At 39.0% G+C, this 20,485-nt stretch overlaps 1 protein-coding gene across 4 annotated transcripts in view; it reads right to left on the bottom strand.

The window, feature by feature from the left end:
- Positions 1–20,485, bottom strand: part of LOC134219229 (A disintegrin and metalloproteinase with thrombospondin motifs 1) — a 740,918-nt gene that overhangs the window by 290,546 nt on the left and 429,887 nt on the right. For all 4 annotated transcript variants that reach the window (XM_062697927.1, XM_062697929.1, XM_062697930.1 and 1 more), the window contains exons 3-4: positions 19,080–19,307; positions 24–190 (exon numbers count right to left, since the gene is read on the bottom strand). In XM_062697927.1, the coding sequence (XP_062553911.1) occupies positions 24–190; positions 19,080–19,307 (395 nt within the window). The remainder of the gene's footprint in view (positions 1–23; positions 191–19,079; positions 19,308–20,485) is intronic.

Raw genomic sequence — 20,485 nt, 5'->3', positions numbered from 1 at the left:
ATTGAATTCCATTTTGAATTTACCTTCAGGTCCTTAGGTATAAAGCTGCTATCTTGTCGCAGCGTGATGTGCATCTTAACCCCGAATGCGTTTATTTCGTACTCCGGGTGGGGATCCCATATGCGCGAGGACCGATTACGGTACAGCCCAGTCCGGTGAAACTTGGGTGCGAGGTGCGCTCCGGTGGAATCTGGAAATAAATATGTTCAAAGCATAGGGTAATTATTCAATCATGAAATTTGATGTCATTTCTTATTGAAGGATGGTCGCAATAATTCACATAAAAAATGTGTTGAAACAACGACATGTTAAAAATAAACCGTAAAAACCAAATTAAAATTTATGAATATTGGAGATTTAATTTCCGGACTCGTACATAACAACCGAACTACGTCGTTTTTAGTACGAGGTTAATAAAGTGATGCTCAGAACCATCGAACAAAAGGGTTCTTCTCCCTATGGAGACTGAAAAATAAGTGCTGCCCAAAGAGATCTTTTCTTTTTGTTCGGATCTATTTTTGCATAAAAATGGCTAGAACTTCACGAGAATTCATGTTTGAGTATTAAATGGCCACTCATTAAATAGGGTGAGAGTGGCTGTATTGACCAATAATTTTTTATCACTTTTTAGGGAATAAATCATTAGATTCACAATTTCCACCTGCTTTAGCATTTTCAATGGGTGTCAGCAGCTGCTACACTCTATTGAAACAACGAGATTACCTAATAAGAAACAATATATTTAGCGTGGTCGGCCAACTTAGTAATCTATATGACCTCAACCGGTGCACTGACCCTACCTAACCAAAGGAAGAAGCACACTCAGCGGGATATTGGTTGTCTCGGAAAATGAGTTGACAAAGACCTGACATTGAAATGCCATTAAGGGCGAGCCATCGTAAAGGAACTTGATGGCTCAATGGGGGAGTTCCTTATTTTTCGAAAGATACGATTGTCGCTGGTCCCAGTCATGTGTGCAGGCATTGTAACACGAGAGGTAATGGACACCATGTAGGGTAGGGATAATTAGTCGGATCGCGCGTTTTACGATTTTAGACCTCGCATCTTATTGGTTCGATGTGCACGATTAAAAGACTATTGAGGCACATGGACGGACATGTATCTCGTTGGTTGCCCATCCAGCATCAGGGTTAGGTTTAAAGGACTTCGGCGCTGTTGCGCGCATTCGGGTGGTGTCCGGGCCGTAGGAACCTAATGGAGGAAGTGCGGCAATAAAGTTTGATGCCGCCAATAAAACGGTTTTAATTCGTTTCGTATGGTGGCGTCTGATGGAGCATAAACCGAAGTGTTTGGATTGTCATTTTGATTCTGTGATGAGGTGCAGTCCATAATGTTAATGGTCGTATGTTTGTGTTTTTGAATTCATGTTTATTTTGAGGGAAACACATTTGCAAAATTAAATAGTACTGGCGATGCATAACATTGAAAGCAGATTAGCAGATAAAAATATCAGCTCGTCAAAAAAGACCATTCTCGGCCTCAGCAAGAGGATCATATTACACTGTGAAACAAAAAGAACTTGTTCATAATGATTTCAGGTGGTTCCTATGGTTAATTACTGAAGTTCAAAATAATGTTATTTGATCTTATTTACATTACGACATTCAATATACATATTTATACGTGCTACCCATTATGATTTTTTTTCTCCTTAATGGATTCGTATTGGGATCTGTAAGGTTTGTATGTACAAAAGGTTGATTAATTTAACGGGGAAAAGTAGCAAATCAGTAGAAAACAGCTTTGGGTCAGTGGTTAAAGGAAACAAAAACAATAGCACGAAAATTGATTAAAGTGCGGTGCTGCGAATAGTTCAGAATATGACATTTGTATCACAAACACCCTGAAAAAGCTGGGTATTTTTCGCTAGTATAGGAATAAATTGAACCCAGCAATTCAAAAGGCAAAAAACTGGGATAAATGAAAACCATTATCATAAAACGATTCAATTATTTTTCAATTATATGTTTCATTTATTGCGGAAATACAGCTAAATGCAACGTCGCATATCCCGTCATAAAAATTTCCCATATTAACTGAACCCAATCGCCCAATCAACATGCATAAAAGTCAATCCTAATGCATTCGAGCCATTTAGGCTTCAGAGCTTTGATTTTTAAAAACCGCTTACTGTCACCAAGACTGGACAAACGAGCGATACCTACCTGCCCGTATACGTACTTTAAGCTCACGGGGAATCCGCTTAGCGCACTGGTCACTTTTATTGTCACTGCCTTAAGCGGATTGTCGTGCCCCTCGCGGCAAAGAATACTTCCAGGGAGTCAGCGCAGAACGTAACCATCACCTTCCGCAATAGTAGGGTTCTGGAGAAATTCGGATTTTGTGCCGTTTACTGACAGAAAAAGCTATACATTTTCATATTTCGAACCATGCTTGAAAAATAAAAATGTTAACAAACTTTTTCCTGAATTATTTGAGACGTGAAAATTAATACCAATTTCAATTTTGTTTTCTGATTGAAAAAATATCAACATTATTATGTACACTTCAATATTTGTATAAGTCTTCAAAAATATAACAATGTAAGTCACAAGCTTTTTAATCGTCCTGATGAAACAGTAACTCTGCTGTTTTTTGGGATGTTGTAACACATTAAGTCAGTTTTATTTATTAAATAATCCCTCAATGATGATTCGGAACATCTCACCGTTTTCCAGACGGAATTTTAATCAAGTCATATACTACTGCTGCAAGCTTAACTATTCTACATTGATGTGAAATCCATATCAATATGTGATAGTTACGCTTGCGGCGACAGTATAAATTTACACAACTTTGACCGAATATAACAATTGACTACTGAATATTTAATTATAGATATTGTCTGACAGGTGGCGGTTTGTTTTAAGTTTTTGATATTCTAATTTCAACGACTGTTCTTCTTTTGGATGGTCGAAAAACATATAATTATTCATAAGGCATTTTTACATTCATTTCATTCATTTATCTTACATCTATAAACAGACATGGACGTAGCTAGGATTTCGAGAAGGGGGGGGGCAACTTTTTTGGTCTTCTAAATCGTAGTTTTATAGTAGTTTTAAAAACACATTAATATTAACACATGAAACCAAATCCAAACCAAATCGAAACAATAATGATTAAAACAATAATGGATTTAAAAATGCGTGATTTATTGCTCATCAGATATTTTTAAATAAAGTGAGAAAAATATTAACGAACTTAGTACACCCGATTCTATTTTTACACGTTTTTGACGTAGGACTACGTCTGTGTTTTCTATATTGGGGTACACTTTACGATTGCGAAAATCGGGGACCGTCACGAAAATATGATAGACTTTAAACTTTAATATCTAAGCCGTTTCTCGATGGATTTTCAATTTTTTTGGACCATTCGATCAAGGATGAGTCAACGCTTCTTTGTATTTATATGAAAATACTGAATTTTAACTATTTATTATCGAAAATTGATAAAAAGTTTAGAAATAGGTCAACCAACCAATCACGTACATGCATCACTAGCACAGACATTAAAAATCAATCACTTGCGGGTTTGGATCTAATCCTCAGTTTGAACAAGATTTTACGCAGAGCGGACGCATCAAAGCGATCACAGCGGAGCGGACACAGCATCACGGAGGCGCTAATAACATTTTCAAAGAAAATCCATTGCATTGGTGGCGGTGCTCGATGTGTTGCTGCAGATCATTCAACCTCAACGAACCAGCATTTCATATGAAGAAAGGGTTGACCATAAAAATAGCACTGTGGCGATCCCGCACCGCCAGTGCCGATGCTGAAAATTTATTACAAATTGGTTGTCAGTTAGTTGGAAAGGAGCATTGGGAAAAGAAAATTGGTTCTACTCAGGACCAACATTTTATGAAAAGAAAGAGTTAATTGCGAAAATGGACTGTTTCGGTGGCATCGGTTTTGGCGTGGTAGCTTGGTTGCTTTTAGTGATTCCATTCATTCAATCAAATTCACTACAAAATCTCCCTCCGACGCGCTATCAAATTAGCTATTTACGATTGAGTTTTGCACTTTGAAGAAAGTTTATTTCGGATAGTCGGATCAACCTTCTTTTGTAAAAAATGGTGGCTTTTGTATAAAATCAATGAAGACGCCACCTTAGTGGAAACTTTCTACAGCAATTACCCATCGGTGAACGTCGCTCGGACAGACAGATGCCAAGAGATAATGTTTTGTAATATGAAGAAACTTCGTCTTGAGTCAAATTTCTGTTGTTATTCCTCGCAACAATACGCATCTTAGATAACCAACATATCATAACCAAATATAGAATCTTGCGAGAAAATTTCATAGGATTCTTAGAATTTGTCATTCTCCGAACGGTCCGCTGTCTGCTGCGGAATCCCAATCAAAATGGCTCACGCGCGCCGGAAAGCAGCTTTCTTATATCTAATGAAGTAATTAGCCCCGCCCCTTCAATAATCGTTATGAGTGCACATTATATTTACAACCATAGAGATCACAAAGGGGCGGGGCTTACGGGCTTAATTTATTAAATACAAGAAAGCTGCTTTCCGGCGCGCGCGAGCCATTTTGCTCGGGATTCCGCGAAAAGAGCGGAATGAGCGGTTCGACAAAATTTGATGCAGCGGAGCGGACACAGCAGCATGAAGGCGTGAATAGCAGTGGCAATGCTGAAAATTAATTCCAAATGTGTCGGACAATTTCAACGCAAGGTGCTGACAAGCGTTTGGATACAGTTAGTTATTGGAAAGACGCATTGGGAAAAGAAAATTGGTTCTTCTCAGGACCAGCATTTTATAGAAAGAAAGAGTTAATTGTGAAAATGGTTTCGGCGGCATCGGGTTTAGCGTGATATCTTGGTTGCTGTTAGTGATTCCATCCTTTCAAATTAATTGCATCATCTCCCTTCGCCGCGCTATCAAATTTGCTAGTTACGATTGAGTTTTGCACTTTGAAGAAAGTTCATATCGGATTGTCGGATCAACCTTCTTTTGTATAAGTACCTTTTTGGAGGACACCATCCTCAAAAATGGCGAAATCAAAAAAGGAGAAATAAGCAGAATCAGAAGTGGCGTGAAACCAAAAGCAAATATATTTATTTGCAACGTTTGGTTTTCGCCCGCGATGTAAGCGTACGTGGCAAAGTAAGGATTGTGATGTCCCCGACTGAAAGCCAGTCGAGTGGCTTCAGCGGCCGATGAGTCATGTTAATTCCACGGTTAGAGACTCAAAGTCCATCCATCTGGGAACAACTATTCGACTTCTTGATTCAGTTGGCCTCCGAGCAGTTTGCTCAATGTAAATAAAACGACACAAATTATTATGGCAAATACCATCAATTTCGAATAGCTACGTAGTCCTACGACACCTTTGCGTACAACCCGTTTGGGCTGCACCTTTGAGTTTTTTTTACACGGCCGTGTAAAAAAAATCCCATACAAAATTTTTGCAAAGTTGCTCCATTTTGCCTGATTCGTCGAGAAATCATAAAACTTTTTTTACACGGATTTTCGAATTTTGAACTGAAAACTTTTTTTACACGGAACGCATCTCCCGTGTAAAAAAGAATCGGGTGTATTCAGAAAGAATGTAAAATCGGCTATAACAATTATTATAAAAATCCTGCATCTACATCTGAGTTTCTAAGCAAATCCTCTCTGAAATAATATTTATTATCAAATAGGCAGAAAAATCAATATGCAAGCTTTCTCCAGAAATTCCTTTGACAATTGCTCCTGGCATTCTATCAGGGATTCTTTAGGAATGCCTCCAGCAACTTCTTCGGCAGTGTCTTCAGGAATTCCACCATAAATTTTGCCGAGAATTGATCCGAAAATTCCACCATTATTTACTCCAAGAAAATCTTCACGAACTTCTTTATAAGTTCTGCAGAATTCCCTGCAATAATTCAAATAATTTCGTGCTGTTTCCCTTAATTTTTACGAATAAGAATATTCCGTGGAAATTCCGCAGAATTGCCAGTAAACATTCCTGAGAATTTCACGAAAAATCTTCGAATTTCTTGTGTAAATTCCATCAAATGTCCCGTGAATTGTTTCGAATAATTTCTTGTGAAAATTTCAAAGAATTTCTCAAGGAACTCCACCGGAAATTTATACAGAAATTATACCGAAAATGAAATCAACAATGGAATTTTTGGAGGAATTCCTAGATTAATTTGCAATGAAATCCTGAAAGAATTCCGGTGGAAACTTCAAGATTTCCACTGGGAGATTCTCCAGGAGTTTCTCCGAAAATTCCTCCTGGAATTCTTCCAGGAGTTCCACCGGCATTTCACCGGAGTTTCGGCATTTCCAAGAATTTCTCTAGGATTTCCTTCGAGAATTATTCCGGTAGTTCTATCGGCAGTTCCTCTGAAAATTCTTCCGGGAATTTCGCAGAATTGGAATTAATTTAGGCTTCTTCAGGAATTTATATAGATTTTCCACCAGAAGCTCCTCCGAGAATTTCTCTGTGAGCTCCTCAGGGAATTCTCCGTGAGGTCCTCTGATGATGATGATGGTCCAGCTACAAACCCCAACAAAAGTTTCAGCTAGACGAGATTTGTCTATAAGATGAATTCTCTTGTTTCCGAGAATGCTTCTGATAGTTTCCCCGGGGTTCCTTTGAAAATTCTCCTGGGAGTTTCTTCAGAAATTCTTCCAGAAAATTCCTTCGAGAGTTCCTCCGGGAATTCCACCAGCAATTCATCCGGGAGTTTCTCCAGAAACTCCTCCGGGAGTTCCACCAGAAGCTATTCCAGGAAATTATTCAGGATTTTTCAGGAAATCATTTAGGCTGTCTTCAGAAATTAAGCTGGAAATTCCTCCCGAAGTTCTTCCGATAGTTTCTCTGGGAGCTCATCCGGGAGGTTTTCTAGGAATTCTTCTAGGAGTTCCTCCTGAAATTCCTCCGGGAGTTCTTACGGGAGCTCCTCTGGCAGTTCCTTCGGGAATTCATCCGGGAGATCCACCAGCAGTTTCTACGAGAATCCCTCGGGGAGTTTCACCGGCAGTTTCTCCGGGTGTTTCTCTGAAAAGGAACTTCCGGAGGAACTCCCAGAGTAATTTCCGGAGGAACTCCAGGGGGATTTTCTATAGGAATATCCGGAGAAATTATCAGAGGAATTCTCGGAGGAACTGCTGGTGGAACCTTCCAGCTTTAGCTGCTTTCTGAATACTGGGTTCACCGTAGAGTTGGGCGAGCTCGTGGTTTATCCTTCGTCAACGTACTCTTGCACACCCCCAAAGATGGTCCCAAGCACCCGTCTCCAACACTCCAAGAGCTTGCAAGTCCCCCACAAGCATGGTCCAAGTTTCATGCCCTTAGAGGTCCTTAGGATTGCTAATGTCGTTCCTGTTCGCGTGACTAGCATCTAGGTTACTTCGACCTGGCAGCCACCTGACTACTGGTACTACAAGTGTCAAACCGATGTTGGTGATGAAACGAAACATGCACTACAACATGATGCGTAAATTATGGCCAGATGAAGCTTGTTGAAGCATAATTTGGCAAAATAATTTAAACGTGACTAGAATTGGTCACAAATAAGTTGCTGTGACTTAATGCAACTGAACTGTGTTGCTTGGGTGTTTAGTAGACAACATACGCGAGACAAACAAATTGACTGGATCTGTTGAAAATCGTACCCCGGCTTTTATACACCTTCTAGGGCAATGTTGAACAACCGGTACAAAAGTTCATCGCCCTGTCGTAGTTCCGGGCGGGATTCGAACGAACTGTTCGTCCGAAATCTTCATGCAATTTTGCATAACATCCACCGCTGTCTTTATCAATATTGTAAACCTCCCGGAAAAGCTTGTCCATGATTTTCCATAGCTCTACGCATTTTACACTGTCGTATGCTGCCTTGAAATTGATAAACAGAAGGTGCGTTGGGACCTGATATTCACGGCACTTTTGGAGCATTAGCCGTACAACACCTAACTGGTCTGTTGTTGAGCAGCCGTCAACGAAGCCAGCTTGATGAGAGGAAGGGCCGTTTGGCCGAAACCGATTCGGCCGAAAGCTATTTGACCGAATGCCACTAGGCCGAACAAACCATTAGGCCAAACCCCATCTGGCCGAAAGTCATTTGGTCGAACGGGCCATCCGGCCGAATAGGTCATTTGGCCGAAAAAGACATTTGACGTCCTGGCCGAATAGGACATTTGGCCGAATAGGACATTTGGTCGAATAGGGCATTTGGTCGAATAGGGCATTTTGCTGAATAGGACATTTGGCCGAATAGGACATTTGGCCGAATATGACATTTGGCCGAATAGGACATTTGGCCGAATAGGACATTTGGCCGAATAGGACATTTGGCCGAATAGGACATTTGGCCGAATAGGACATTTGGCCGAATGGGACGTTTGGCCGAACAGCACATTTGGCCGAATAGGACATTTGGCCGAATGGGACGTTTGGCCGAACAGCACATTTGGCCGAATAGGACATTTAGCCGAATGGGACGTTTGGCCAAATAGGAAGTTTGGTCGAATATACCATTTGGCCCAATGGGACATTTGGCCGAATAGAACATTTGGCCGAATAGGACGTTTGGCCGAATAAGGACGTTTGGCCGAATAGGACGTTAGGCCGAATAGGACATTTGGCCGAATATGTTATTTGGCCGAACAAATCATTTGGTTGAATAGGTCATTTGGTCGAACTTGTCATTTGGCCGAGCAGGACATTTGGCCGAAAAAGTCATTTGAAAAGTGAAAAATGAGGTGTGAGAAGTGAGACGTCTCATTTCGCACTACATATTTTCCACTTCTCACTGTGAAAAGTGATTAGTGTGAAGTGAAAAGTGAGATGCCTTACTACTAACTTCTGTGAGTGTGAGAAGTCAGACGTCTCTATTTTCACTCCTCATTTCTCACTTCTCACTGTGAAAAGTGTGAAGCGCGAAGTGAGTAGTGAGACGTCTCACTCCTCCAGACTCCTCAACCAAAACGTTTGGATCTTCTATGATGATTTCGACGTTGTGGCTTGGGCAGCTGTCGTACTAACTTTGAGCTTCGCGGGAAATGCGTCCTTATGATGATCAGTGCTTCCGAAGTATGAGCACTGATCATCATAAGTATGATCTCCCCCTATTTGGTTATTTAACAATTGTCCTTCAAGAACAAATGAACAATCGTATAGAGATTAATTCGGCTCTGCCAAAAAATGGAACTAACACCCCACACAAATTACAAAGTGATTACAGTTGATGACGGAATATGTCGATCGCAATTCGTGACGTGAACACGAAGATATTTTCACTCTGGTCTGGCAGCAATGCAAGTTGCATTAACCTGCATCATGGGGACGACGTCGCTGTGATTTAAAATACTTGTCACGTTTTTGTCTGCGTCTGGTTGGTTGGCTGAGACGTGTGGGTTGGCGCTAAAAACCAATGTATCGACGTGGCGCTTGGTCATATTGACTGCCGTAATTAGAATGTACGGACAATGTCGTAACATATCCGGAGGAATACATTGTCCATTTCCAAGGCTAAAGTAATTAATCTTTGCGACATCGATGCGCTGTACCCAGTGTTCGGAAATGTCACAAAAATGTCATTGAATTGCTATTACTAACTTGCTAATAACTTTTTAAAGTTATTTACAATGCGAGATCTTCGATGAACATGCTACAATTAAAGGATCCTAGAGCTTTGTCTAATAGACAATTGTTCTAAATACAAAGTGTGTGGTATGATAGAGTAATTACAAACATGTCACGGAATGTCATGACATAAAACTTTTATGATAAAAGTCGTTTGGCAAAAAATCGGATCTTAGGCCGACAATTTCAGAATTAAAGCAATCACCTGTTAGAAAAAGATATAGGATCATTTCAGGGGTACATGTTCATAAACTGTGTGTTCCATTTTTTAGCATAGCCGAAATAATCTCTATACGATTGTGCATTTGTTCTCGGAGAATAATTGTTTAAAAAACAAATAGGGGGAGATCCCCCAGAGTGTTCTTTCACTTGTAAAAAGTTTGTGAAAAAAAGTTATTAGCAAATTAGTCCAAAGATATCTAAATTATATTTCCCAAAACTGACTGTGCGATTAAGATCATTCGATATTTGTCAATATTGATGTGCAAGAAAATAAACAGAAAATTAGAATATAATTTTGCCTGTATACTAAAGGAAAATCTTTATAATACACCTTTCCATGCTATTTATATTTTTTGTTTAGTTCTCCGCTGCGCTGCTTTGAGGATTATATCTGCTACAATATTTCATACCACATGTCTTTTCCGTGTTCCGCATACGATGACTTCATCACTCCGTGAGAGACGATATGATGATCATCAAGCGAAATCATATGAGCGACTCCCGTCAAAATAACAACATCGTTTACATACCGACAAAATAGGTTAATCTGGCCGGTTTATTTGCCTTTGGCAGGCGCTGCTGGAGTAATTCCAGCACATGATTATCAACGGCTGCATGCATCCATCTCGAAGAGAACCTCGTATTCAACCATTGCAGAGAGGAAGTTCATTTACCTTTGAACCGAAATTCGCCACGTTAAGCCTCTTGACGCGTCTCACCGTGCTTCAAAATTCATCATAATGCAACTCTCGCTTGCCGAGAATACTTCGTAGTCACTGTAGCATTTAATGAGCCGGCGAAAAGTAAATCATAAATCTCATATGCACCACAGAAAGCATATGAATGAAGATTCGGACGTCCGTTGGTAGACATATCCAATGAATCCATTAAAAATCCAGATGGAAGACTCGCCTTTCAGTCTTGTTTCGTCGACAATGTGATCAAGTTGGATCTGGTTGGGACGCCGTTGCAAGATGATGATGCGTGGGAATTAAATAATTTTTATTCAACCGGTTTACTGATAGATCTCTGTGCTCTGCAATCTTCACCTCTCATGTTTAACGTAATGGTTCGTAAACTAGATTGGCAAAAACAAAAAAAATGGCGATGGTTCTTTTTGGAACATGAAAACTTTTAAGTTCTAACCATCTAGAAGTCGATGTGATTTCAGCTCGATAAAAGAAAGCCCGTTTCCTCGCTTGAAACCTCAAACATCAAAAGCCTAAACCCTTCCGCACTTTGCGATTTACTCAACCAAACTAGTGTGTTCTGCAATTATGCGTGATGAAAACGAAGGATTTTAGACAAAAGTGTTTAGGACATTGTGGCGCGTTCTGGATAATCAGATTAGTTTCCGCTTAGTTGTTTTGACGTTGTTGGACGATATCTTGGAATCTGTAAGGTGTGAAATATAACCGTTTTCAGTAAAGTTTCGAAGCCATTTTGTGGAAGACATTCACTGAGCGGTACATATTAGTGAAGATGTTGGGTCATTAGGCCGGAAGGTCATTAAGTCGAATGGCCATTAGGTCGAATGGATATTAGGCCGGATGACATGTTTGAATTAAGAATTAAGAAGTGAGAAGTAAGAAATAAGAAAAGGGAAGTGAGAAATGAAAAGTGAGAAGTGAGAAAGGAAAGTGAGAAGTCAAAGATAAGAAAGGGGAAATGAGAAGTGAGGAATGAAAAGTGCGAAAGGGGAAGTGTGAAGTGGGAAGTGAAAAGAGAGAAGTGAGAAGTGGGAAGTGAGATATGAGAAGTGGGAAGTGAGATATGAAAAGTGAGAAGGAAGATGAGTGAAGAAAAAAAAGATGAAGGAAGAAGGAAGAAGAAAAAGTTAAAAGCAAGAAGGAAATATAAAAAAAGGAAGAAGAATTTTGATCACACTAATGGTTATTAGACCGAATGATAAGTTAGAAGTAAGAATTAGGAAGTCAGAAGTAAAAAATGAGAAGTGAGAAGTGAGAAATGAAAAGTGAGAAGTGAGAGGTAAGAAATGAGCAGTGAAAACTGCTATTTTATAAATGAGAAGTGAGCAGTAAAATGTGAGGAGTAGGAAGTGAGAAGAGAGAAATGAACAGTGAGAAGTGAGAAGTGAAAAGTGGGAAGTGGGAGGTGAGAAGTGTGGAATGAAAAATGAGAAAGGGGAAGTGAGAAATGAGAAATAAGAAGTGGAAAATGAGTGAGAAGTGGGAAGTGAGATATAAAAGTGGGAAGTGAGATATGAAAAGTGAAAAGGAAGATGAGTGAAGAAAAATGATAAAGATAGAAGGAAGAAGTCAAAGTGAAAAAGGAAGAATAAAAAAGTAAAAAAGGAAGAAAAAAGAAATAAGAAGGGAGAAGGATATATAAAAAAGAAAAAGGAAGAAGGAAGAAAGAAGAAAGAGCGAAAAGAAAAATGAAAAGGAAAAATGTAGAAAGAAATAGGAAGCAGAAAAAAGAGGAAGGAAGAAGATAAATAAAATAGAAAGAAGAAGAAAAAAACGAAGAAAGCAACAAGGACGAAGGAAGAATTTTGAAAAATAAAATAAGTAGGAAGGAAGGAAGAAAGATAAAGGAAGTTTAAAAAAGGGGAAAGAAGAAAAAAGGATAAAGAACTGACTTGTTCCTTCTGATTTCTCACCTTTTACATCTTATTCGGCTCAATGACCGTTCAGCATAATGGCTCCTGGCCTAATGGTATATTAGTGAGCAATCAAATAATTGTTTTGGGTGGATAAAGCTATGTCCATTTAGAATCCGGAATAATAAATCATCTGTATCTCTGTATCTTTCTTCTTTTTTCGAGTGAAAATTCGCACCTTCTTCTTTATTCCTCTTATCAAAAAGCAAACTTAAACTTCGCAGGAACTACTCCTCGTGCCGTCACCATGTAGAAATGGTAGATAAACGTTTATAAAGTTGACGCTTGCGAATCGTTTGACGCAGCAATTTTGTCTCACTCTACGCTTGTCTTCTACCACCGGACACCCTTTTTCCAACAACTGAAATAAATTCATAAATTTATTTTATTGCTCTTGTTCAGATTTCTGCAGCTCGTTTGCGTGCTTAATACGCAAATATATTGCACACCACATGTCGTTTCTTTTTCCGCATACCTATATGACTTCATCAGTCCATAGGCGATGCGATGATCATCAATTCCAATTATATGAGCGACTCCCGTCAAAATATCAACCATGTGATTCACTAAAATAGGATAATCTGGATTTTGAGTAGTGCTGTTGAAACAGTTTCCACACATGTTTACCATCGGCCACGTCAATTTGCTTCAGGAAACTCATTTATATAACAACTAACATGGCATAAAACTCATATTCATCCCTGGATAACTTCATTCTTGGTGCAACATAGCTGAGTGAATCACAACTTTTATAGGTATTATGTCGTGTAACATTGGGACTTTGGGAAATTTGTGAATTATAAGAAGCGAATTTTATGAAGCAACTAGACGACCCAGCAGACGTTATCCTGCATAGTAGGCGATTTTTCCATACTTATTTTAAGTTTTTCACGATTTACTCAACCTTACTTATGGCTTTAGCATAACGAAATATCATATAAACTCGTCGGCAATGATGATGAACATAATTGCTGAAGGATTGAAGAAAACCTACCCAGCCGTTTTCGAGTTATGCGGATACGAACACAGACCATTTCATTTTTTCTATATATAGATTTAAGCATTCGGTGACTGGGTTTTATTTACGGGCAATAATTATAAAAATGTATCAATAATGTATTTAAGGTCCCCAGTAATATTATCCATCCGGAAAAGGCGAGTTCGATTATCGCTCCGGTGTAGAATGTTTTCGGGTGGGAAACATTCTCGACTTCCTGGGCATAGCGTATCTCTTGTACTTGCCACACAAGATACACTCATGTAATAGTGGCCATAGAAAAGCTTTCAATTAATAAATGGGGAAATGCTAATAGAATACAATTTAGTTCAATAGCAACAGTTCAATAGCAGCCCGAGTTTCAGTTGGAATGTAGAGCCATAGAAGAAGAAGAGTGTATCAAAACCAGGCCAAAAGAAAGATTCACGCTTCAATGGTTTAAACGAAAAGCAGCGGTCAGAAAATAAAAAAATTTCCTCTCGAATTGATTATAATTACTGAAGCATCTGTAGCCTCTTTTTGACTCCTAGGTCGAAGTATGCTGAGGTCGTGAGCAGGTTTGAACAATGTGATGCTCATCGGTGCTTTGTCAATTTTGATAAAATAAATAACAGTGCCAGTGATTTCAAAATTTAAGATGTTATGATATTATCAAAATTGTTCTACCTCTGCATGTCCTCTAAGCTCATGAAACCAGCAAGGGTAAAACTTTACATACTGTAACTAACTACAGTTGCCTCTCCACATCTCGATATTGAAGGGACCATCGAGATAGGGAGAGATCGAGGAATGGAAGAAAAATTGAAATGTGTACTAGATCCAAAAACCTCGTTGCTATGAAAAACGACAACAAAACAAATGTCGTTTCCTGTTGTTGATGTGTTTGTTATTGTCCAAAGATGGTCTAGTAGCCTAAAAATTTGAACATATCGACATAAGGAGAGTAAATCCTGAACAAAATATGATCAGAGCACATCGAGATAGAGGGATATCGAGATAGGGGGGTTATCGAGATGTAGAAAGCTCAGATGTATGTAGTTTGAAGGGATGGAGAAAACCATCGACATAGGGAGAGATATCAAGGCATAGAACATCGAGATGTAGAGAGTCGACTGTATTCAGTTAGATTAAAGTTAGATTCTGAAGCAAGTTCCACAATGAATCGAGATAGTTGAACAGTGTGTGCAAAGTTCATAGTATATTGAATACATTAGAGCGGATTTTAAAGTTATGCCTCCCAAATGCCAGTGTAGTATGCACGTACCACTTGGGACGCCTTTGATGCACATTGCGACTGGACAGGAGAGCTGATACAAAGTTGGAATGATGGGAATATGTAGATTTAAGTACAATGGTTTGAAACGATCGACGATTTTTCTAATAATATTCATAACTACTTTGATAAATTAGTGCTATACACAGAATATTAATGCATCGTTTTGATTATTCATCGCACCATAAAATTACTTCTATTTTACCCATATTACCCATTCGTATAAATAGTGTTTTTAACCTATATATTTTAATCCTTCACTCTCATGTAAACGGGCTTGGTAGTCATATGGCTACTGCTACTGCCTCATACGCAGGTAATCCCAGGTCCGTTCCATTCTCCTACTTTGTATCTTTCTCTATATTTCTCATGTTCTAGCAATCTAACATAGACAGCTCGTTAATCAAGACGAAACTCTGCCCCTCGAACATAACCCATAAAAAAAACATTTCAACAAATTCCGCACGAACTCGTGGCAAGCGCAGAGGTATATTCGGCATGCAGTGGGCGAGAAGAAGAGCATCATCATTTCCTCCATTCTTCCCACATTGATTTGCATTCAGACGTGACAGGCGCCAGTGTGAGCTAACAAATGGGTTCACCAGTACTTGTACATTGAAGATGAGTGCATGGGACTAAGCGAATATCTGTTGGTTCTCAGTCCAAGAACAGCTGATCTGGTCATAATGTAGTAGCAGCTACGGGAATTCAATCAAGCTCAAGCTATATATTTTATTCCTCCACTTTCAAATTACTTGATCAGAATAGTGAAATGCTTTTACAACTTGAACAAAATAGTATTTGTTTGCTGAAGACTCATTGCTTAGGATCATAATCAGTGACATTCCGAACTGAAGGCGAAAACATTCTGGACGTGTAGCCAAGCCGAACACCTCCAAGGCTGGACCGAGGATTTTATTTATCATCTCCATATTAGAAATTTTAGGCTTTTGACATATTTATTGCTCTTTTCAAAATTGTTAAGATCTCTGGTTTTTTTTGTTAAATATCTTGGCTGTGCATATGCACAGCACATGTTTCGAAATGGACAAATTGATATGAAATTTACGAAAAAGAATCCAAGTGTCTTGGAGGCACTCGAACCTTCAACCACCTACTCTCTAGATGGGGGTGATAACCCCTACGCAACAAGACGACTAAAAGATCACGTTTGCGGAAAAGCCATCAGAATTCGAGTACCAAATTCCACCGCGGTTAGCTCTTTTTACAAATTGAATATCTTTCGGATACCTACTTGATTTGTCCTATCTCCACATGTGCTTTACAGTTGTATATCTACAGTCAAGCGAGTGCACAGTGTAAGATTTCTGTGATAATCCTACTCTCCCCGTTTTCGGACTTCGCACTGTAAAACGCTTTGAAACGACGATGAAAACAAAATATTTTCATTGTTGACTATAGAAATTTGTTTCAGATGCAAGGCCAATAAAAATTAGGTATTTCAAAATAAATATTGTATGGAAAAATTAGAAAACCTGTGCAGTAATCTTGACGCACTGCAAAATCTTGTGAGAGATTCAGCTGTGATAATCTTTCTTCTTCTTATTGGCATTACATCCCCACACTGGGACAGAGCCGCCTCGCAGCTTAGTGTTCATTAAGCACTTCCACAGTTATTAACTGCGAGGTTTCTAAGGGGCAAGCCAGAGTAAACGCGACGTGCGATGCGACGCGACAGTGCAATTTGACAGCCTGATGATAATGATTGTTATTCTTTTACGTGCGCCGCGTCGCATCGCTCGTCGCGTTTACTCTGGCTTGCCCCTAAGCTAAGTTACCATCTTTGCATTCGTATATCATGAGGCTAACACGATGATACTTTCATGTCCAGGGAAGTCGAGACAATTTCCAATCCGAAAATTGCCTAGACCGGCACCAGGAATCGCGCGTCTCACCGCACGGCTAAGGAGGGCCCCGATAATGTGACTGTGATAATCATTCATTCATAATCTTAGCTCTAGTTGGCTGGGGTCCTGCGAAATCGCACCAAGCGCCAACAAAAAATTTCATATTTTTCTGCCTACGCACTTAGTTTTTATTTTTGCAGCTCGGAAAAAATCCGCACAACCGTGCGCCGGCAAAATAAAAAAAACTGATATTCCGGCAAAAATTAGGTTTGCTAGCTGATTTTCGGCAAATAATTTGCTGATTTCCAGCAATTTTGACAGAAATCTCGGCAAAAAACATGTTTGCTGGGGCACGGCTGTGCGAATCTCGGTAAAAGCTGACCATTTTGCTGAGATCCCGGTAAAATAAATTAAGCGTGTAAGCATCCGTCTAGCGGATTTAGTTGATCACAAATCGTATTGGATATTCCTCAACCCCATAACTAAGTATATCCTACAACAAATGCACATATGAATTGGTATGAAATGATTTACGTTTTCCTTTTACGAACAAATTATCATAAGTCAGTTAAAAAGAAGCTTGGTGCGGTTTTTTAGAGCCCCGACCTGTTGATACTATGCCAATAATTGTATACCAATGGAAAGCTAGACTTACCTAGACCTTACCACTTGCGAAGGAATTAGCTTGATTACGACAATTTGAATAAAAAAATTGACAGTTTTTGAAATTTGATGTTTTTGGACAAATTAACCCTGGAAAACTCGGCTAAAAATAAAAATGAATGACTGAAAACGTAATTTGATAAAAGGAATATTTTTTTTCTTGATTTGAGACTTGAATTGTGAGGGTGCTCAAAATTAATCAAAACTTTATTTTTTTTTCTCACAAGGGGGATTTTTTTTTGTTTTTCGATGCCAAAGGACTCAAAATGCATAAAACTTTGAGAATTAATTTTTTGAAAAAAATCGACTGTTTCGGGACGTTACGCAAACATTTCCTAAGCCCTAAAATATGCCCCTATGTGAAATTTGAGCTACGTCGGACAAAATTTTGATTTTTTTTTAATTCATGCGGACGTGGTACCGCGCAAAAGTAAATCTCTCTCTGAGGAAATCCGGTTTTTAAATTCGATGAAAAATTGTTTTCGCCGTAAGAAATTTTTTCTAAGTCCCAAAACAGTCGATTTTTTTGTTTGAAAAATTAATTCTCAAAGTTTCATGCATTTTGAGTCCTTTGGCATCAAAAAACAAAATTATTCCCCCTTGTGAGAAAAAAAAATTGATTAATTTTGAGCGCCCCTAAATCATGTCAGATTTAGCTCAAGTTTTGCCTAGGGGGATATTTTTGGCTACGAAAACGTTTGCGTATCATCCGGTGTTAAAATTCGATGAACAAAATTTCCATCATCTGCAAAAATTTCCCAGTCCCAAAAATGTTCTAAGAGTAAAACAACGATATTAAAAAAAATATATATATCGTCAAATCTCGACGTTTCATGCATTTTTAAGTCATTTGGCATCAAAAACAAAAAATCGATTTTCGACTATTTCTTTGGCCCCCCCTTGGGAAAATTTTCTTGGGTAAAAATTTCAAAACTTTGATGAATTTTAGGCACTTCTAAATCATGTCCGATTGAGCTCAAATTTTGCATGGGGGTCATATTTTGGGGTAATGAAACATGTGAACAATGTCGTTTTTTGAAATTCAATGACAATGTTTTCCCATACAGTCCATTGGCACCCTAATGATTACTATATGAAGAACAGCAAACAAATGACAGTTGTCAGAATGAAAGCATCTGGTTTCTGTCAAAAGATTCGTAGAGGTGCCCACTACCGAACATCTTCCCTGTTTAGCTGGTAAAAAAATAGTTTAAACAGTCGACAGCAAAACTTGGAAAAATCTTGTACTTATTATTATTTTTTGTCTTTATTAGAGAAACTGGCAGCTCTAGGCTGACTCGTCTCTTGATTATTATTATTCTGTTAGACGATTCATCTTAGAATTTATTTTTCAAAAATCGTAAGTGATGGGAAATGTCATTTCGATGTTATGGGGCTAATTTGCTAATAACTTTTTTCACAAGTTATTTACAATAAATTGTGTTTTTATATAAACATCTAGTCCTCAAAGTACCCTATAACTTTTACTAATAGGTCATTTTTCTAAATCTGATAATAACGGCTTGAGAGCCGAATTAGTGTCAAATGACATTAATTTCATGACAGTTTGTAACATTTTTTTAATTTCACTCTCATCGATCACACTTTGTATCTAAAACAATAATCTGTAAGTTCTAGAATCCTTTAAGCTTAACATGTTAATAGAAAATTCCGAATTGTTAATATCTTCTAAAAAAATAAATAGAAGCAATTTAGTAACAGGAATTCCATGACATTTTTTTGACACTTCCCATCACTCGTAATATTAGAAAAGATGTTGCTCTAAGAATTAATATGCGTTCAACCCACTCACCAGATCTCATTGTCTTGGAATCATACAGCAGGTCATTATCGTGCAGCTGCGTCAGTATCTTGGTGGGTTGGATATACTCCACGTCCGATTTCGTTGGATCGTGTAACCGGGGGATCTCTTCGTTGAAATCCGACGCCGTCACCGTTCCATTACCGTCGGCGGTACTGAAAGGCGTCCAGCTGCCGTCACTGCTGCCGTCCAGCGGCCTTCGCAGAATGGACGAATCATCTGTAAATGAAGATACAAAGCGGGAAAGAAGGTTAGTTTCTTTTATTTTAGCTGTCGGGAACATTTTTTATAAGAAGGAGCCCAATAAATCCGTGGCCGTCGTCGCTAAGTGATTCATCCGAAATCGCCGGCTTGACCGGGGCGCGGAGCGACCAAATTTACTGACCACTTTAATCGTTTTGATGCAGGTCGTTTCGCATTTCTCCTTGTTGTCGGGATCCGATATGCAAAATTTGTACGGTCCGGCTTTTTCCGGAGAATTTGTGCCTGTCAACGGTGAAACCTACTCTTTGCGGATAAATTTAAATTGGATTTAAGAATCGGGGAGCCCTTTTCTTGCTGACTCAGTCATCAGTAAATTGAATTTGGTTTTTAATCACTGTCGCAGAGATGCTCGACAGGGTGTAGGACTCGAATCCTTTGATTTGACAAATGGTTATGGACGGGCTTTTTATTTAATGTTGCATTTGCATGCCATCGATCCAGCAGAACACCGCCTCGAGAATGAAGTAATGGACTGCAGGATTAATGGATTTTTTTTAGTAATAACTCAAGGACCGTTCGAGTTGATGTGCTCGCTGGAGTCACAATCAATTTATTTTACTTTGAATGTTGCTTTACAAGCAATACATATTATTGGAGCTTCGCATCTACATATACCTCAGTAAGCACTCGCTTATTAGTTGGGAATTTCCGCAGTAGACAATAATTAGAATCGTGACAGTCCTATTTTCTACAAGAAGCTGGCGCTACCAGCGACAGCGATTTGAAGTGGAGATAAGCTTTCCAAGGCTATCGGTAGGGTCCCTTCCTTATAATTCCAATTAAGCTGGGGTGCCCGTGACCGATTTCCCACAAGTAGCAACTGTTGATAGTTTCCCTACGATCCTTCACAAATGTCACTGTTTATTTGATAGGGCTTTGTGCACTCATTTGCCTATTGGATGGTAACGTATCGTTGGGCGTGACCTGTTCAAATGCCGGTGGTTACTGAGTCAGACAGATTAGAGACCTTCTGAGAAATGATAGTAGTGGTCCCAATGCCTGAGAAATCTCGATCCAAATGCAAATGAGTGGCACAGCAGACACGTTGTCATTAATTCAACCCTCGCACACAGTGATCCAGAAGGGATGGAAGAAGAATGTTTCTTCTAAATAGCTTAGACTAGGTGCATATT

This window comes from Armigeres subalbatus, chromosome 3, assembly GCF_024139115.2.
Source record: "Armigeres subalbatus isolate Guangzhou_Male chromosome 3, GZ_Asu_2, whole genome shotgun sequence".
In the NCBI taxonomy this organism is placed as follows: domain Eukaryota; kingdom Metazoa; phylum Arthropoda; class Insecta; order Diptera; family Culicidae; genus Armigeres; species Armigeres subalbatus.
The sequence above is the reverse complement of the archived record's forward strand: the minus strand, read 5'-3'. Positions and strand labels throughout refer to the sequence as shown.